Below are 16,557 nucleotides of genomic sequence, written 5' to 3'. Positions count from 1 at the left end.
CTGTCCAGCAGGACTGTAAAGAATTTACCTTGGCCATGTGTGTTTAATGGAATGTTAACTTAATGAATTTGCGGCAGTTGTAAGTGATCAGCCTCTTTTGAAGATGAAGTAGAAAAGCCACTGATCTGTGTGAAGAAGTATCCCATGTATTTTTGATCCTGATCTGGACGAGAGAAGAAAACTCAACAGGACAGAGGCCTCTTGACGAGAGCTTGGGAAGGCATATAAGCCTGTGCCGTTTAAAGGCACAAATCTGAGGCTGACCAGTTGTTTGGGAAATAAAATAGCATGAGATTAAGACGAGATTGTGAATGTAGGCCTTGTTGTTGTTGGAGTAAGACCTGTATTAAGTGACTTATGCTTTGTGAAAGAGTTATATCCCATTTCCCTCCTCTTGGCCTGCGCGTGTGTTTTCTTTTTGTCTATTTTTTGACCAGAGGACAGTTATAGAAGCTGTGTGAAATTCCATTTATTCTGTTGTCTGCCTTGGGAGTTTATAAAAGCAGGCGTTCTTCAGAATTGCCGTAAGTCCTTCTGTGCTTGCACTGTTCCAGGGTAAGTACAGAGCTGCACAGCAATTCTTCAGCATGGGTTTTCTTCTTTTGGGGCCGGCAGAGGCAACACCTGAGCATGGAAGAGCTTTAAGAGCTTTAGATTGATCAGAATCGTGTGTTGTGTGTTGTGTGGTGTAGGGAATTTACCGCTTTTGAATGTGGCAAACACCGAAGGGGCTTTGTTTTCTCATTTTTGTGTCAGAAAAACACCAAAGGCAGTAATTCTGCAAACAAACCCATGTCTTGGTCTTAGATGTCCTGACTGGAAAGGGGTGAGACGTAACTCTCTCTCTCTCTCAGCTCTGGTGTGTAAATTCTCTTTCCTACTAGTGAAGCGCTCCGCTGTGTCTTCTGTCCCTGCAGGACCCGGGTTCGCCTCTGTCGTCCCTCACCGCCGGCCGTCACCATGAGCACCGACGTGCCTCAGCTCGGAGAGGCGGCTCCCTTCCTGCGCAGGAGCGCCGGGGAGCTCGCAGGGATGCAGATGCTGCCGTCTGACGGTTCGGTGTCTTTGCTTTCTTCCCTCTGTCAGCTTGCCGAAACCAGCCCCAGACGTTTCCAAGTAGAAGCAAATCCAAGGAGAGCCGAGCAAAGCTTGAAACTGTGTTTTTAATGAAATGGTCTATGCAAGCTAAAACCCGGGAATAATTGTACATGTGGGCGTTATTTTAAATAGCTGTTTAACACAAGCAATTCAAAATGTTGCTACTGAAATTGAAGCATGTGAGGTTTTAAAGAGGTCCGTTATGTAAGTGAATATCAGTGCCGTTCGGCATGTCTTACTGTTTTGATGGAAGAGTGCTCCTCAGTGTATCTTTGTGCAGAAAGAATACAGCAGTTTAACATCTCGGGCTCCCTTGGTGTGTGCTGGGACTCGCTTCCTTCCTGCCTCACTCATGTCTGCTGTCACGCTTCCTCTCCAGGTAAGAAGAGGTGCTGGATTCCTGACGACAGGGAGGTGTATATCGAAGCCGAAATCAAGGAGACCCTTGGAGACAAAGTAGCTGTGGAGGCTGCTGACGGCAGGGTAGGAACAGTCCTCCATTTTGCACAGGGGAAAGGAGAGAGTCTGCTCCAGATAAGACTAAAAATGACATGCATAAAAATGAACCTAATCTCAGTATGAACATTTTATGTAGACGTCAATAGCCATTTAAATTTCATGCTGGCAACAATAGGCTGATTGTCAAGCTAGAATGAAACTTTCACTGTACGAAACCCACCTTTATACAGTAGGACTATGGCTCACATTAAATAAATACTTTCACCTATTCCCGTCAGGCATAAATCCCAAACTCTTTGTTATTTAAATCGAATTTGCTCAATGCTCTCTTGCAAATATTGTAATTGGATTGGAATCAGCCGTTTGAATTACAAACTGAAGTGAAACTGCCGTGCTGGGGCTTGTGGTGACTGCCTTGATGTCTAAGAAATATCTGGAGCCACTGTGGCCTTCAGCTGGTTGGTCAATTGAGCTGTTGTGTTGACCTGTCCTGACCTCTCCTTTTCAGACCCTGCTGGTGAAGGAGGGAGATGTCCAACAGATGAACCCGCCCAAGTTTGATATGATGGAGGACATGGCCATGCTGACACACCTGAATGAGGCCTCTGTGTTGCATAACCTGCGTCGCCGCTATGCCAACTGGATGATCTATGTAAGAGCCAGACTGACATGGCCTTACATCAGCACTAGCTGAACACCCGGGACCCAGCAGGCACTTTTAGAGAGAAGAGGCAGCAGCAGCATGGTCACACTTCAGATTGCTGTGCAAATTAACATGACACAGAAGACACTCTCTTTAAGAGTGTAAGAAAGGTTTCTTACATGGGAGCAGACCATTTGACCAGTCCCTGGGTTGTTGGTTGGTTTCTATGAGACAAAAAGTTGAGTACTTAAAAGAAATAGAGTTGAGTTGAGAAGTTGAGTTCCTGAAAGAAGTTGGCCTGTCAGAGTAGGATATTTCTTCAAAACCAGGAATCATGCTCTTTGTCTAGACTTATTCCACAACAACAGCATGTTTTTTGTACTGTGGTGACCAACCCATCAATTTACTATAAATTGAGTTCTTGTTAATGTTGATAAAGCTTCCAGAGATTAAGACATGGTTAATATGAACACTCCTGTTTATCTGTAGATGTTTTATTACCTTTCTACAGAACCTTCATTTATACTAAATGAACCTTTAATAGAAAATCTATTAGATGATACAACTGAATCTAAAGTATTGCTGAATTGTTTAAATCCAAGCTTCAGATACCTGTAAATATGGAGAAGATACTAAAATATATTGTCACTTAGCATGAAATACAATGATTTGGTTTTTGTCTGTGCTCACCAAATGCTCTTATCCAGGACACGCTTAAAATAGCGAGCATGCATGTGTTTCTTTTGGTTTGTCGCAGACCTATTCTGGGCTGTTCTGTGTCACCATGAACCCGTACAAATGGCTTCCTGTGTACAAAGTGGAGGTGATCGCAGTTTATAAAGGCAAGAGGCGCTCGGAGTCCCCTCCTCACATCTTTGCCATCGCTGACAATGCCTACCACGACATGCTGCGCAGTGAGTACCTGCTGCAGGCCAGCGGATCAAAAACCGAATCCATTTTCCAACAACATCCGCGCATTTTATTTTTCATCGCAAAAGCATGTCTTTTGCAAAAAACCTGGACTCAGATTAAATAAGAAAAAATAGGTATCAAACAATATTACATACCTGCATATAGCAGTTTCTTGAGTGAAAATGACACAGTGTCAAATAATATCACCTGCATACAATTATTTCCTTTATTTATTTTCACAGATCGGGAGAATCAGTCCATGCTGATCACGTAAGTGCTCGTGGGTTAGGGACCGCGCCTGTGGGAAATCTACAGTCACATCACGGTTCTTCTGTGAACAGAACCCATGCAAAACAGGGCCTAGGCTTTGCTGTGGCGTGACATTTGAAGAGTTGACATCTGACATGAACAGGAAGAACTCAATTAAGGGCTGGGACTGAAATTAAGGGCTGGTGTTCATACTGACCAGCTCTCCCAGTCCACCAGTTCCAGTGTTGGTTCCCAGTATTCCCTTTGCTGTGCTGTTGTGAACATGGATGGCGTTGTCTGGGCCTGTCGGGGTGGGTGGGGCCAGGCTGGACTGAGGGGCGGGTCGGGCCTGTTGGGATGGGGCTGGGCTTGGGGCCGGGCCTGTCAGGGCGGGTGGGGCCAGGCTGAACTGGGGGGCGGGTCAGATCTGTTGGGGGTGGGGCCAGGCTGGTCTGGGGGGCAGGCCGGGGTGGGGCCAGGCTGGACTGAGGGGAGGGTCGGGCCTGTCGGGGTGGGGCTGGGCAGGGGGTGGGCCTGTCAGGGCGGGTGGGGCCAGGCTGGGCTGGGGGGGCGGGTCGGGTCTGTTGGGGGTGGGGCCAGGCTGGTCTGGGGGGCAGGCCGGGGTGGGGCCGAGCTGGGCTGGGGGGCGGGCAGGGCCTGTTGGGGGTGGGGCTGGTCTGGTCTTGGGGGCGGGGCAGGCCTTTTGGGGGTGGGGCCGGGCTGGGCTGGGGGGCGGGACCGGGCCTGTGAGGGTGGGGCTGGGCATGGGGCTGGGCTTGTGGGGTTGGGTGGGGCCAGACTGGACTGGGGGGCGGGGTGGGCCTGTTGGGGTTGGGGCCGGGCTGGGCTGGGGGGCGGGGCATGTCTGTTGGGGGTGGGGCCGGGCTGGGCTGGGAGGCGGGGCCGGGCCTGTGAGGGTGGGTGGCAGCAGTGGACAGACCGCTCTCCCCCGTGTCTTTGCTGCAGGGGGGAGTCCGGTGCGGGAAAGACAGTCAACACGAAGCGAGTCATTCAGTACTTCGCCACGGTGGCAGCTGCCGGGGATGCTGGCGGCAAAAAGAACGTAAGTAATGGAATAAAGATGGACTCCTGGCCAGATGGCTGTGGGTTCGAGGCCCATCTGAGCCGCCGCAGTTGTCCACTTGGAGGAGCTGCTTCACGCAGGCTCCCAGACTGCCCCAGTATAAACACCCTGCTGTATTCAAGGCTCTCCAGGTGGTTGTAAATGAGATCATGTGTTCAATTGATTTATTTGTTAAATACAATAGTTTTTTTAAAACTAGATTATTATTACATATGATTTTTTTGTTGTTTTTCTTTTAATTGTTCATGACCTGATGTGTTTATCAGCAACCGGCCACCAGGACTGGAGTAAGTTCTCTGACAGGAAGACCAGCTTTCTTTTGAAAGCTATATTTTTCATTTATTTTCTACGAATGTGTCAGTAAACCAATAAGTACAGGACATTATTTGAGAGAAACTCTGTGCAAGTTGTAATTGTCGTGAAATGAGGTGAAGTTATTTGATTCATTCGTGACGTGTATGTAATAGATGTGTATATGTGTGTGATTGTGTGACGTGTGATTCTACCTGAATTACATAATTCTGATCATGCTTTTATGCTGAAATCATTTAACAAGATAAATTGCATAGCAAAAATATTATCTGAAATTTTATCAGCATGCTGAAGGTTTATGTGTCATTTGGTTGCTCTAGAAGGGCTAATTTGATGGTGATGATGACGAGGATGCTTAGCAGGTGCAATAACAGTGAGCAAGGTGTTCCTGGAAGAGAAGGTGTTGAGATTGGTGGTGCTGTCTCTTCAGGGCTCGCTGGAGGATCAGATAATCCAGGCTAACCCTGCACTGGAGGCGTTTGGTAACGCTAAGACACTGCGCAATGATAACTCCTCCCGATTTGTGAGTAAAACCTCCTCACACTTATAATAAGACAGAGACCAAGTACTCCTGCTCCTGTTATGAATGAGTTCTGTTTTGGACACTTTGGAGAACTGAGGCAGATTCATGCAGGCAGGACAGATTGAATGTGTGACCTGAGTTGAGGCCTTATTGGAGATTCAAAGAAGAGTATGCAGACCCATGACATATCCCCCCTGAAGTGCTTCTGGAATCGGTTACTCCCGGGAGTGTTGTCATTCTTGTTTTTTTATCCGTTTTTTACAAGGGCAAATTTATACGGATACATTTCGGACCATCTGGAAAGCTATCATCCGCTGACATTGAGATTTGTGAGTCGAATATTTTAAATCTAGTCTGTTTATCTGCATGTCTGCCTGTGTATTTTAGAATAGTTAACACTGCTGTAACTGCATAATAATCTACTGTATATAACACATTTGCAATTTATTTTACTGTTGTGTTGTACTCATTTACACCAGCAGGGTGCAGTAAGTACAAAACTCAGGTGTTTCCCCTCCTACCTGAATAGTGAAGAGAACGTTTTTCAATGTCAACAGGCTTTTTAAAGTTTGACCATGTTTGGTTTCCTTTGCCTTGGGAAACCAGGCCTTTTTGTTTCTTAAGAGCAAATAAATTAAAGAACAGTGATACAGTGTAGCTACAGATTACTGAAAGCACTGAAAGCAGCTACTGTATAGATTTCTATGCTTGGCTAAAACATGGACTGATAAAAACTAAAATATTTCCGTAGCTACTGCCAAAGTTGTATAATTTACTTTATATAATATAACATTTTTATGTGTATTTTATGTATTTGTAATTTGAATAAATAAAACATTACGTAACATACAAGTCTTTTCTTTGTAATGAAATGACATTACAAGAAGACAGGCCTTTTGCATCTGATCTGAAATTGCTTGTGTCACTCTCTGTGTGTGCACAAAGGTTCTTTTATCTGTCAAAGAAAAGCATGTTTCAAACACTTGAAAGGCCCTGCTGGATTACTTCAGGCTGCTAGGTGGGGTTTTATCCCATTCTCAGATGAATCAGAGGGATCTGTCAGGGCACACCTCTCGGAGCTTGTAAAAGAAAAGGGCAGTGCATGATAACTGGCTTTTTGTCAATCACAAACAGCTCAACTAAACCGTTTCAGGATTCTGAAAAAAGTAAGAATCATAAGTGACCTTTTGGGCCTCTCAAATGAGATTTTACTGCATTTGCTTAAATATATATATAGAGAGAAATGTTAGTGTATAGATATATAGAGATGTTAATGACTACATCCCAGCTTTATTGTTTCTTTTCATAACCTGCTTGCCATATGAAAGGTTACTGTCTTATAATACTGTTAACAGAATCTAGTATAGGAAAGCGCACTGATATTGTGGTAAAACACTGAGAGGTGCGGTAAACCAGATTCTTACTGAAGGAACCTATAGCAAAACAAAGCCAATGCCTAATATATGCTTGGTTAAAGTTATTGTAAACATTTCAAAAGGTTTTGCACCTTTTGCTTCCTGAAGCTTTCGGGTGGTTAGTATGAACACAGGCGTGCAGAGGAGCATTTCACAAAGCCTACCTAGCCAGACCACTTGGTCTCACAGTCTTCACTTCTGTTTGTACTTGCATGCGGGCTACACTTGTGTAATGACAGTGCACTGGTATAAACTATACAACAGGTATAGGTTACATTATGTGTGTCTTGACAGACTTGTTGGAGAAATCCCGAGTGATTTTTCAGCAGCCAGGCGAGAGGGACTACCACATCTTCTACCAGATCTTGTCAAGAAAGAAACCAGAGTTACAGGGTGAGTCTGAGACCGGCCCTACCCTGCCACCTCCTGTCCCTTTATAGACGGAGACACCATCTACAGGACAAGGACTGGTCTGCTTCAAACACCCAGGGAGTTCGGCAGTCTCTCTCCACTGAGGACTGAACTCTCACTGTGCCGCCGGAACCATTGAAATCAGTGCCCACAAAAGTCCTGCTCTTGCAGCTGTGGACCTCAAATAGTGCTTTGTGACCATTGTTCACACCTTAAAATTTAAGCACGACTGATTTACATTTTACAGCAAATGTAATCTGTGATTTTCATTTTGTGCGTTTGTAATCAATGCTGTCCTCTCCTTCCAGAGATGCTGCTGGTTACGAGCAATCCATATGACTTCCACTTCTGCTCTCAAGGCGTGGTGACTGTGGACAACCTGGATGACGGAGAGGAGCTGCTGGCCACTGATGTAAGGGAGTGTGTGTGCGTGCGCTTGGCTCAGCGGCACCCACCTGTAGGGAGCTCACCTGGCGGGATGTAACCCTGCAAAGGGACACTGTTCTCTGCTCTTCACAGGAAGCCATGGACATCCTGGGCTTCAGCCCTGACGAGAAGTATGGGGCCTACAAACTGACCGGGGCGATCATGCACTTCGGGAACATGAAGTTCAAGCAGAAACCGCGGGAGGAGCAGGCAGAGGCTGATGGGACAGAGAGTAAGTGTTTTACTGATCCTCCCTCCTGCAGACAGGCACAGTCAGAGCCGAGAGAGGGCTGAATGCGCGACGCAAGTGAGTTGCTCTTAGTGCAGAGCTCGCTGAGGGAGCAGGAGAGCTGTCTCCCCCGAATGACAGAGCTACCACGCACCTATTGAGACCACAAGAATGTCAGAGGTCTCAGTCATTTTCATTACTCATGGACATGGTTGTACTGTAGTTACCGTGATACATTCATTATCATCAGGAAGTTTATCCATACAGTGATTTTTGATTTCTTTTGTAAAACATTAATTTTAATTAGCCTGCAATGGCCTTGTACCTGCACTGTGTAAGACCCTCCCTTTTTCGCAGAAGCCCTGAATGTTTTTCTTCCCCTCAGTAAGCACCAGTAGGCGGTGGCAGTCAGCACCTCGTCACAGTCTTCCTCCTGTCCCTGTCTACAGATCTCTTCCGACCAGCTTGGGCCTTGATTTCTCCTCACGTTACTGCCAAGTCTTAGCTTTAACTCATTTAATGAGATTAACTCAGACAGAAGTGTGTAGATTAAACAGCATTCAAATACGTGCAAATATTTTAAAATATCAGTACTCTTAATGAAGAAACAAATCATTTTACCAAACTTTAGACCTAAATTCATGATTTTGCTTTACAGCGGCTTGTTTTGGGAGCTGCTCATGCAGTGGTACTTTCTGTTCTTTACCTCTGTAAGTAAACTCTGTAGTCTGCCCTTGAAGAGTTGAGTTAAAGTTCCATTTTCTCGAATGTGTCCCAGTGTCTTCTCTTTCATGCATGCATACTGTACCTCAGTCAGAGCAGTGTGTGTGGTGTGGGTGCGGTGACACCTACAGTAGTTCTGCTCTTGCAGATATGGACAAGGCTGCCTACCTCATGGGCATCAGCTCCTCTGACCTTGTGAAAGGGCTGTTGCACCCGCGGGTGAAAGTTGGCAACGAGTACGTCACCAAAGGACAAAATGTTGAGCAGGTAGGCCGCTTTTATGGCATTATTCAATCGAAAGCAGATCTGTTCAGGTTCTTTGTCACTGACAAAATTCCATGTGAACAATAAACGACAAAGTGATATCTTATCAGTGATAACAAGACATTCCTAGAATTACGTACAGTCATTTGTCTGACACTAGTCATAAACCCCAGCATTTTTTCCCAAGCAAATGAGGCTGAGTCATGATTAGAGACCTGTCCTGGGATTTCAAGATAGAAACTTCATGAACTCAGATCCTTTAGCTCTCATTGGCAAAGCTGCCTGAGTCCTGGCATAGACTAAGAAGGGCCTCACTGTTGCAGCCCTTACTTCCAACAGTTAAAAATATCCAGGGTGTGTGTTTATTGTTTTACTTCCAGGTGAACTATGCTGTGGGTGCCCTGGCCAAAGCAGTTTATGACCGCATGTTCAAATGGCTAGTCACCAGGATTAACAGGACTCTGGACACCAAGTTGCCCAGACAGTTCTTCATAGGAGTGCTGGACATTGCAGGATTCGAGATCTTTGATGTAAGTTGCAATACATCCCCTCACAAAAAAAAAGACATGAGATAACCTTTTGTATGCCCGTACAAAAGAAAACCGAGCAGTGGTATGCATACCATGTAATACAAGGTAGTTTCTTCAATACTTGGTAATTAACATTAAGCTTCCTTGAAGCTTTGTCTTCAAACACCTTCCCCCATCTAAAACTGTTGAAACTTACTATAAATTAACTTTAAAAAAGTTTGCTGGCCTTTGAAATGAAGTGCATATTCTTTGCCTCATTTCTGGGTAATTGCAAGCCTTAATCCTTCACCTGCATCTGTTTCATTTAGGAGGGAGAGGATGAGTGATGAGTGGAGCTGTGTAACTAAACAGCCTGTCTTTCCCTCGCAGTTCAACAGTTTTGAGCAGCTGTGCATCAATTACACCAATGAGAAGCTTCAGCAGTATTTCAACCATCACATGTTTGTGCTGGAGCAGGAGGAGTACAAGAAGGAAGGGATTGACTGGGTTTTTATTGACTTTGGTCTGGACCTACAGGCCTGTATCGATCTCATTGAGAAGGTACTTTTGCTTTGTCAGCCCTTCATTAACTCACTAAATTACTAAAAAAATAGCACTAGCTTTTGTCTCTTGGCCAAGAATAAACTGGGGTTTGATTGCAATGCAGTGCTTTTATTGCCTAAGAATTAGAAATACCTTCATGTATTTCATGCAGACTAAAGCCATATTTAACAAGCCTATTTAAAACTTCCTATTGCTACCTATGCTATGTTACAGCCAATGGGAATTTTGTCAATCCTTGAAGAGGAATGCATGTTCCCAAAGGCCACAGATATGACTTTCAAGGCCAAGCTGTATGACAACCATGTGGGCAAGTCCAGCAACTTCCAAAAACCTAAGCCAGACAAGAGAAGGAAGTATGAAGCCCACTTCGAGCTTGTGCACTATGCTGGAGTGGTATGTCAAGATGTTTTTTATGTGCTCTGAGTTACGTGGCCATTTGCTGACAACTGGAAGTGACAGTTGACATTGTTGCCTTTGTGTGTCTTCCTGAGGTCCCATACAATATCATTGGTTGGCTGGAGAAGAACAAAGACCCCCTGAATGAGACTGTAGTTGGGCTGTTTCAGAAATCGTCCAATAAGCTGCTAGCAAGTCTCTTTGAAAACTATGTTAGCGCTGACAGGGGTAAGGGCTTTCTTGTACTGTATATCGTATATACTGTAGATTTGAGAAATACTGCGACTTTCATACTCTATAGCACTAAGAATTATGGCCACCTTAAGTTGAAATTAGATTGAATGCTTATAGGGTTCTTTATCCCATCAGATCAGTCCAGCGAGAAAAAGCGTAAGAAAGGAGCCTCTTTCCAAACTGTGTCTTCCCTACACAAGGTATCTGTCATCTGGGCCAGCTGGAAAGTGTGTTTGTGGTTTGCAGTGTGCACAAACAAAGTCGCCTTCATTGTCCTTCGGGGATTCTGCAGTGCACCTGTCAATAATTCCCCTATCCTGCGAAGGCAGAGCAAAGCAGTGTTGTACCATGGAAAAGTAGAGAGAAATACAGTAAAGCATGGTACCATCCTTGGAAAAACCACAGCAAAGCCAAGTACAATGCATGTTACAGGACCCCGAAAATTATGCAGTAGTAAGCAGTAACGATGTGTAGTCTTACTGGAGCAGACTTGGAAAGTTGACCACGCTGTTGCCTGCCTCTGTTTCTAGGAGAACCTTAATAAGCTGATGACAAATCTGAGGTCCACGGCCCCTCACTTTGTTCGCTGTATCATTCCCAATGAAACCAAGACTCCAGGTAGGCACTGGGACAGTGTTATCCAGCCAGTGAGCCAGGGTGATCTATCTGACCAAATGCAGTTGCAGCAAGCTGTTCCGCAAACCCAATGCACTTATTCATCTCTCAGAATGAAACAGCTGTGACCTCACTTTGAGCATGGTTTGTGCTAATATTGTAAACATCATTGTACACGTCATCACAGCACTTTCCCCTGTTGAAGCGAGATCTGTCCAAAGCGATTCCCCCCACCCCCCACTGCTGTGCAAGAGGAGAGGACCGTTCTCTACCCATTATCTGGGGAGAGTCATAATAGTTGGTGTTTCCCAGCTTCTTCTCCTCAGGAGCCGGCACCATTCGGAACGAGCCTGCTCCTTCTTGTTGATTTTCCAGGTGTCATGGACCCCTTCCTCGTGCTCCACCAGCTCCGATGTAACGGTGTTCTGGAAGGAATCCGTATCTGCCGGAAGGGCTTTCCCAATCGCATCCTGTATGCTGACTTCAAGCAGAGGTATGGTCCTCTCTTCACACTCAGCTCCTCTGATAGCCTTCAATCTGCGGTGTGTGCCTCTCCAGCTTGGCCTGGGGCTGTTAGTCGTCACTTCTGGGACTCGTCTGTGAGCGGGTTAATATTAGACAGCCACATGCATTGGCAGAGAGCTCTCCAAAATACCGCGTGGTGTCTCCTGCAGGTATCGCATACTCAATCCCAACCACATCCCCGAGGACAAATTTGTGGACGGCAGAAAGGCGGCGGAGAGGCTCCTGGGCTCCCTGGACGTCGACCACACCCAGTACCGCTTCGGGAGCACGAAGGTAGGGGAGCCCTGTGGGCTCTGACTCTGGGAGAGCAGCTGAACTGGAGTAAAAAAGAAAAACGCCTGGGAGTGACTGACCCTGGGATGCGTGTGATCAACTCTGTCATCTGTGTGACCGGCCCTATGCTCTTTGTGACTGGCCGTAGGCTGAGTGTGGCCAGTCCTGAGCTCTGAGCCAATTTCCTAGGGCTCTGTATGACCACCCCTGTGCTATATATGAAAATCCCTCCAATCTGTGAGACTGTCCCTGGGCTGTGTACCAGACCAAACCTGTGCGCTGTGTTTCCAGGTGTTTTTTAAGGCAGGTCTCCTGGGACACCTAGAAGAAATGAGGGATAAGAGACTGGCCAAGGTCCTGACCATGATCCAGTCCCGAGCCAGGGGAAAGCTGATGCGCATGGAGTACCAGAAGATGTTTGAAAGAAGGTATCAGAGAGATCGTGCCCTGCTTTCTTTTTTCTTTCCAAAAGTATACCGCACATTTAACTTGGTCACCCATATTCAGAAAATCAGTAAGACTGGTAAGTAGAAAGGTTTCCGTCTCTCTGCTCACAGGGAGGCGGTGCTGGTGATCCAGTGGAACATCCGGACCTTCATGGCGGTGAAGAACTGGTCCTGGATCAAGCTGTTCTTCAAGATCAAGCCGCTGCTCAGGACTGCAGAGGCGGAGAAGGAGATCTCCACCATGAAGGAGGAGCACCAGCGGCTGAAGGAGACGCTGGAGAAGTGCGAGACCCGGAGGAGAGAGCTGGAGGAGAAGCAGGTCACCCTCATCCAGGAGAAGAATGACCTCCTACTCCAGCTGCAGGCGGTAGGGACCAGCCGGAGACTTCCCTGGTGCTGGATCTGTTTCTTACTGCAGTAATCCATAGTCAATTAAAAAGGTCCTTTTTTAATTTAAAGATCAATGATACATCTGTTCTTTTGGTGCTAATTGTTAAAATTAAGTGAAAAAATACTATTAGTAATCATTCGTCTCCCTCTAAACGCCCAAAGAAGGCTCCACACCTGAAGGCACCACACCCGAAGAAGGCTCCACAGCTGAAACATTATGTTTCTTTTCTTCTATTTCCAGCGTGGAATAAGCCTTTACTTGTTCCTTTGCAGCTCCCTAATTGAACTACGTCTCCCTCTAAATACCTACCTATCTTTAACACTATTCTGTAATGAACTGGAGTGCAGTGATTGACGCGTTATGCTGAAAGACAACACGTGCTCTCTTAACATTTGCATGCACTGATGAAGGATTGTCGCTCTCAGTGTGGTTCGTTGCTGGTTCATCGGCTCCTCTGTGCGGCCCATTCCCAGGAGCAAGACACGCTGGCGGATGCGGGGGAGCGCTGCGATCTGCTGATCAAGTCCAAGATCCAGCTGGAGGCCCGCTTGAAGGAGCTGGCGGAGCGGCTGGAGGAAGAGGAGGAGGCGGCGCTGGAGCTGGCCAACAAGAAGAGGAAGCTGGAAGACGAGTGCTCGGAGCTGAAGAAGGACATCGACGACTTGGAGATCACCCTGGCCAAAGCAGAGAAGGAGAAGCACGCCGCCGAGAACAAGGTACCACTGGGGATTGCAGGAATGCGGCTGGCTTCTCACTGGCAGCTGAGGACTGGGGATGTAGCCGATCGTTTTGATTAAAGCAATCCATTATTCAATTATTTGATTATTTATCAAATTGTTTAATGTAATTGATTATTAATTATTTGATTAAAGCAATTAAGGCTGGGGGAAGTGCATCAACAACTTGTATTCTTGCTAAATGAATTTTTACAGTAATAGTAATAGTTAATAGAAGAAATCTATTTAGTCTCTTAACCGTTTTGAAATTCAGTCAAATCAGCTTAGCAGCTATTTACTAAGATTGAAGAGATGATGTCTCCTCATACTGTGCTCATGTACCGAGTCATGTATACGTTGGTGAGAAACGGAATGAAACTGCACGGGGTGTTACTGCAAAAGATGGAGAAGAACAATGAACAGAGATGATCAGAGGTCATTTCCAAGTCAATGTGGGGAGAAATTCCCGGTGAGCTAAGGACCTGGCGGGTTCACCCTCACCCCGCGCCCCACAGGTGAAGAACCTGACGGAGGAGCTGTCCTCGCTGGAGGAGACAGTGCTGCTGATGGGTCGGGAGAAGAAGGCCCTGCAAGAGGGTCACCAGCAGACCCTGGAGGAGCTGCAGGCAGAGGAGGAGAAGGTTCTCTCCCTCACCAAGGCCAGGACCAAGCTGGAGCAGCAGCTGGATGACGTGAGTCAGTAAGAGGGCCTGAGTAAAGGCCTGATTGTCTCCTTCTCTCTTACGGTAGATGTGCACCAGGCAAGCAAAGATCAATCAATAACTTAATCACATCATCTTAGAACTTTTTAGATCCCCCACATTCTGGAGGTACTCGTGTTTACAACGGCCAAAGGCCTTCCAAGCATGAAGAGTTTCTGGAATAGCAATGGAACCTAGAAGTGGGAAAATGTTCTGGCTTTGTACAGTAAGGGAATGGCCATGCTGTTTTCATTCTGCTCAGCTGGAGAGCGCCCTGGACCAGGAGAAGAAGACACGCGTCGACCTAGAGAGGATGAAGCGCAGGCTGGAGGGAGACCTGAAGCTGACCCACGAGACCATCACGGACCTGGGGAATGAAAAGCTGCAGCTCGAGGAGAAGCTGAAGAAGTGAGTCGGCGTGACCGGGCGTCTGAAGAAACGCACGGTGCTGCTGTTTTCCTGTTGCAGGTGTCTCCCTTCACCCCCTCACAGCTCCAGTGCTGTCATTGCAGGAACGAATCTGAGATGAGCAACCTCAGCTCCAAGATTGAGGAGGAGCAGGCCATGGCAGGCCAGCAGCAGAAGACTATTAAAGAGCTCCAGGTAGGAGCTTTGGCCCTCTCGAAACCTGCTGCCCATTCGTCTAGCAAATAGCATTGTCCACAGGCAAAAGTGATTTTAATGTCTACTGATACAGGAGTGATTTGTTTAAATCTTGCTGTACATCTCATTTTGCCTAATCTATCTCTAATCTTATACAGCTCCTGGCACAAAGTCTCAGCTTTCAGTTAAGAAATCTTTAGATCTTTTCAGGTTCTTCCAGATCTTTATGTTCTTGATCGGACCTTGTTTTAAGCAAGACAGAATAACACGGAAAGGATATCTGCACCTGCGTTGCCACATCTCGTTGTGGAAGAGCAGGGCAGGGTGATGGCTGGGCTGTGCCCGCAGGCTCGAATCGAGGAGCTGGAGGAGGAGCTGGAGTCGGAGCGGGCAGCCAGGGCACGGGCGGAGAAGCAGCGGGCCGAGCTGGCCCGGGAGCTGGAGGAGCTGGGGGAGCGTCTGGAGGAGGCGGGCGGCGCCGGCAGCGCCCAGGCCGAGCTGAGCAAGAGGCGGGAGGCGGAGTGCCTGCGTCTGCGCCGGGACCTGGAAGAGGCCACCCTGCGGCACGAGGCCGCCGCCGCCGCCCTGCGCAGGAGGCACGCCGACAGCGCGGCGGAGCTGGGCGAGCAGATCGACGGCCTGCAGCGGGTCAAGCAGAGGCTGGACAAGGAGAAGAGCGAGCTCCGCCTGGAGGCGGACGACCTGGCAGGGAGCCTCGCGCACGTGACCAAGGCCAAGGCAGGACATCCTTTTCTTTCAGCTTACAGAGCCCCGGCGTAGCGAATTGACCGTCATCGGCACAGAAATATTGGACGGTAGATAAAGTGGGCATCTCTCTTGACAAAAGTGTGTTTCCCTTAGTGGCTCACCATGTGTCCCTGACCTGATTTGTGCTGATTGGTCAGGGGTTTGGGTTCAGAGGTCAGGGGCAGGGGGTCAGAAGGGACAGGAGAGAGGTGTCGAAAAAAAGGGGTCAAAGAGCCCTGTGTTTTCCTTACTGTCATTTAAAAGTATTAGGAACACATTCCTTGCTTTGAAATTTTGCTTTTATCTCTCGCAAAAAAAATCATACCCTAGAGAGAAAGCATGCTTTATAATGAAAGCTTGTTTTTTTCCCTGTCTGAATGTAGAGTGGTGTGGGCTGCAGATCTTGGTATTGCTGCTGGGGTGACTTGTGTGAAAGCTTAATTTATTCCAGATTCTTTGATGTTTTAAAATTGTGTGATTTGAGTTTTCATAGTCCCAACAAGCTGAATCCTGTCTTATAAGCTTGACAAATCCTTCCCCAAAGGAAAGCTTTACAAAAGAGCCCCGTCTCTCTGTGAAAGTATTCTTGTGGAGCTGGCATATGTATAATTGTCCCTTCAATATCTTAATTTTAAATTGCATCAAAATGAAAGATCAGTAACAATCCGTGTTCTGAATTAATGAACTCTTGATTTCCATCTTGTTCTACACTAAGCTCTTTTTTTAGATCAGACAGTAACCAGGCATGCTGCCAGCCCAGTCTAAGGTGGCTTTACCCAGATTTCCAGAGAGCTGACCTTATTGTTACACTTTCTATTTCTGTGTGTTTTGGACAGCTGTGTATTAACCTACTTCCCTTCGGGATGATTAATGTAACAAGGGTTAGAGCTCTGTCCTGAAATCACTATGATCAAATCATTTTTAAAGGTTAATTCCATACTTAAAAAGAAAATTTACAGGATGGCATTAGAGACTGGCAGGTTAAATCACCCTTGATGTACAGTGGCACAGTGCCAGGTCAGGAAGACATTAACTATTGAGAAGATCTATAAAGCAAACCACATTTCAACCTTTCATGTCAAAAGTTCA

The 16,557-nt window shown here is 46.7% G+C and overlaps 1 protein-coding gene across 2 annotated transcripts in view; it reads left to right on the top strand.

Moving 5' to 3' along the window:
* LOC148657963 (myosin-7-like) overlaps positions 1-16,557 on the top strand; it is a 31,917-nt gene that overhangs the window by 4,333 nt on the left and 11,027 nt on the right. The window contains exons 2-28 of one of the 2 annotated variants that reach the window (XM_088638732.1): positions 918-1,054; positions 1,478-1,581; positions 2,066-2,209; positions 2,958-3,114; positions 3,355-3,382; positions 4,328-4,424; positions 5,188-5,280; positions 5,546-5,609; positions 6,990-7,088; positions 7,415-7,518; positions 7,626-7,764; positions 8,633-8,751; positions 9,129-9,278; positions 9,648-9,818; positions 10,035-10,214; positions 10,313-10,445; positions 10,587-10,651; positions 10,982-11,069; positions 11,442-11,559; positions 11,741-11,864; positions 12,156-12,292; positions 12,422-12,677; positions 13,175-13,417; positions 13,933-14,109; positions 14,381-14,526; positions 14,631-14,721; positions 15,070-15,459. In XM_088638732.1, coding sequence (XP_088494858.1) covers positions 961-1,054; positions 1,478-1,581; positions 2,066-2,209; positions 2,958-3,114; positions 3,355-3,382; positions 4,328-4,424; positions 5,188-5,280; positions 5,546-5,609; positions 6,990-7,088; positions 7,415-7,518; positions 7,626-7,764; positions 8,633-8,751; positions 9,129-9,278; positions 9,648-9,818; positions 10,035-10,214; positions 10,313-10,445; positions 10,587-10,651; positions 10,982-11,069; positions 11,442-11,559; positions 11,741-11,864; positions 12,156-12,292; positions 12,422-12,677; positions 13,175-13,417; positions 13,933-14,109; positions 14,381-14,526; positions 14,631-14,721; positions 15,070-15,459 — 3,711 coding nt within the window. In that variant the 5' untranslated portion in view covers positions 918-960. Of the gene's footprint in view, positions 1-917; positions 1,055-1,163; positions 1,582-2,065; positions 2,210-2,957; positions 3,115-3,354; positions 3,383-4,327; positions 4,425-5,187; positions 5,281-5,545; positions 5,610-6,989; positions 7,089-7,414; positions 7,519-7,625; positions 7,765-8,632; positions 8,752-9,128; positions 9,279-9,647; positions 9,819-10,034; positions 10,215-10,312; positions 10,446-10,586; positions 10,652-10,981; positions 11,070-11,441; positions 11,560-11,740; positions 11,865-12,155; positions 12,293-12,421; positions 12,678-13,174; positions 13,418-13,932; positions 14,110-14,380; positions 14,527-14,630; positions 14,722-15,069; positions 15,460-16,557 lie in introns of those variants that run through there. The other variant, XM_088638731.1, reaches the window with a different exon arrangement.

This window comes from Lepisosteus platostomus, chromosome 7, assembly GCF_059453375.1.
Source record: "Lepisosteus platostomus isolate fLepPlt1 chromosome 7, fLepPlt1.hap1, whole genome shotgun sequence".
In the NCBI taxonomy this organism is placed as follows: Eukaryota; Metazoa; Chordata; class Actinopteri; order Semionotiformes; family Lepisosteidae; genus Lepisosteus; species Lepisosteus platostomus.
Note: the sequence above shows the minus strand (reverse complement) of the source record. Positions and strands in the feature narration are given on the sequence as shown.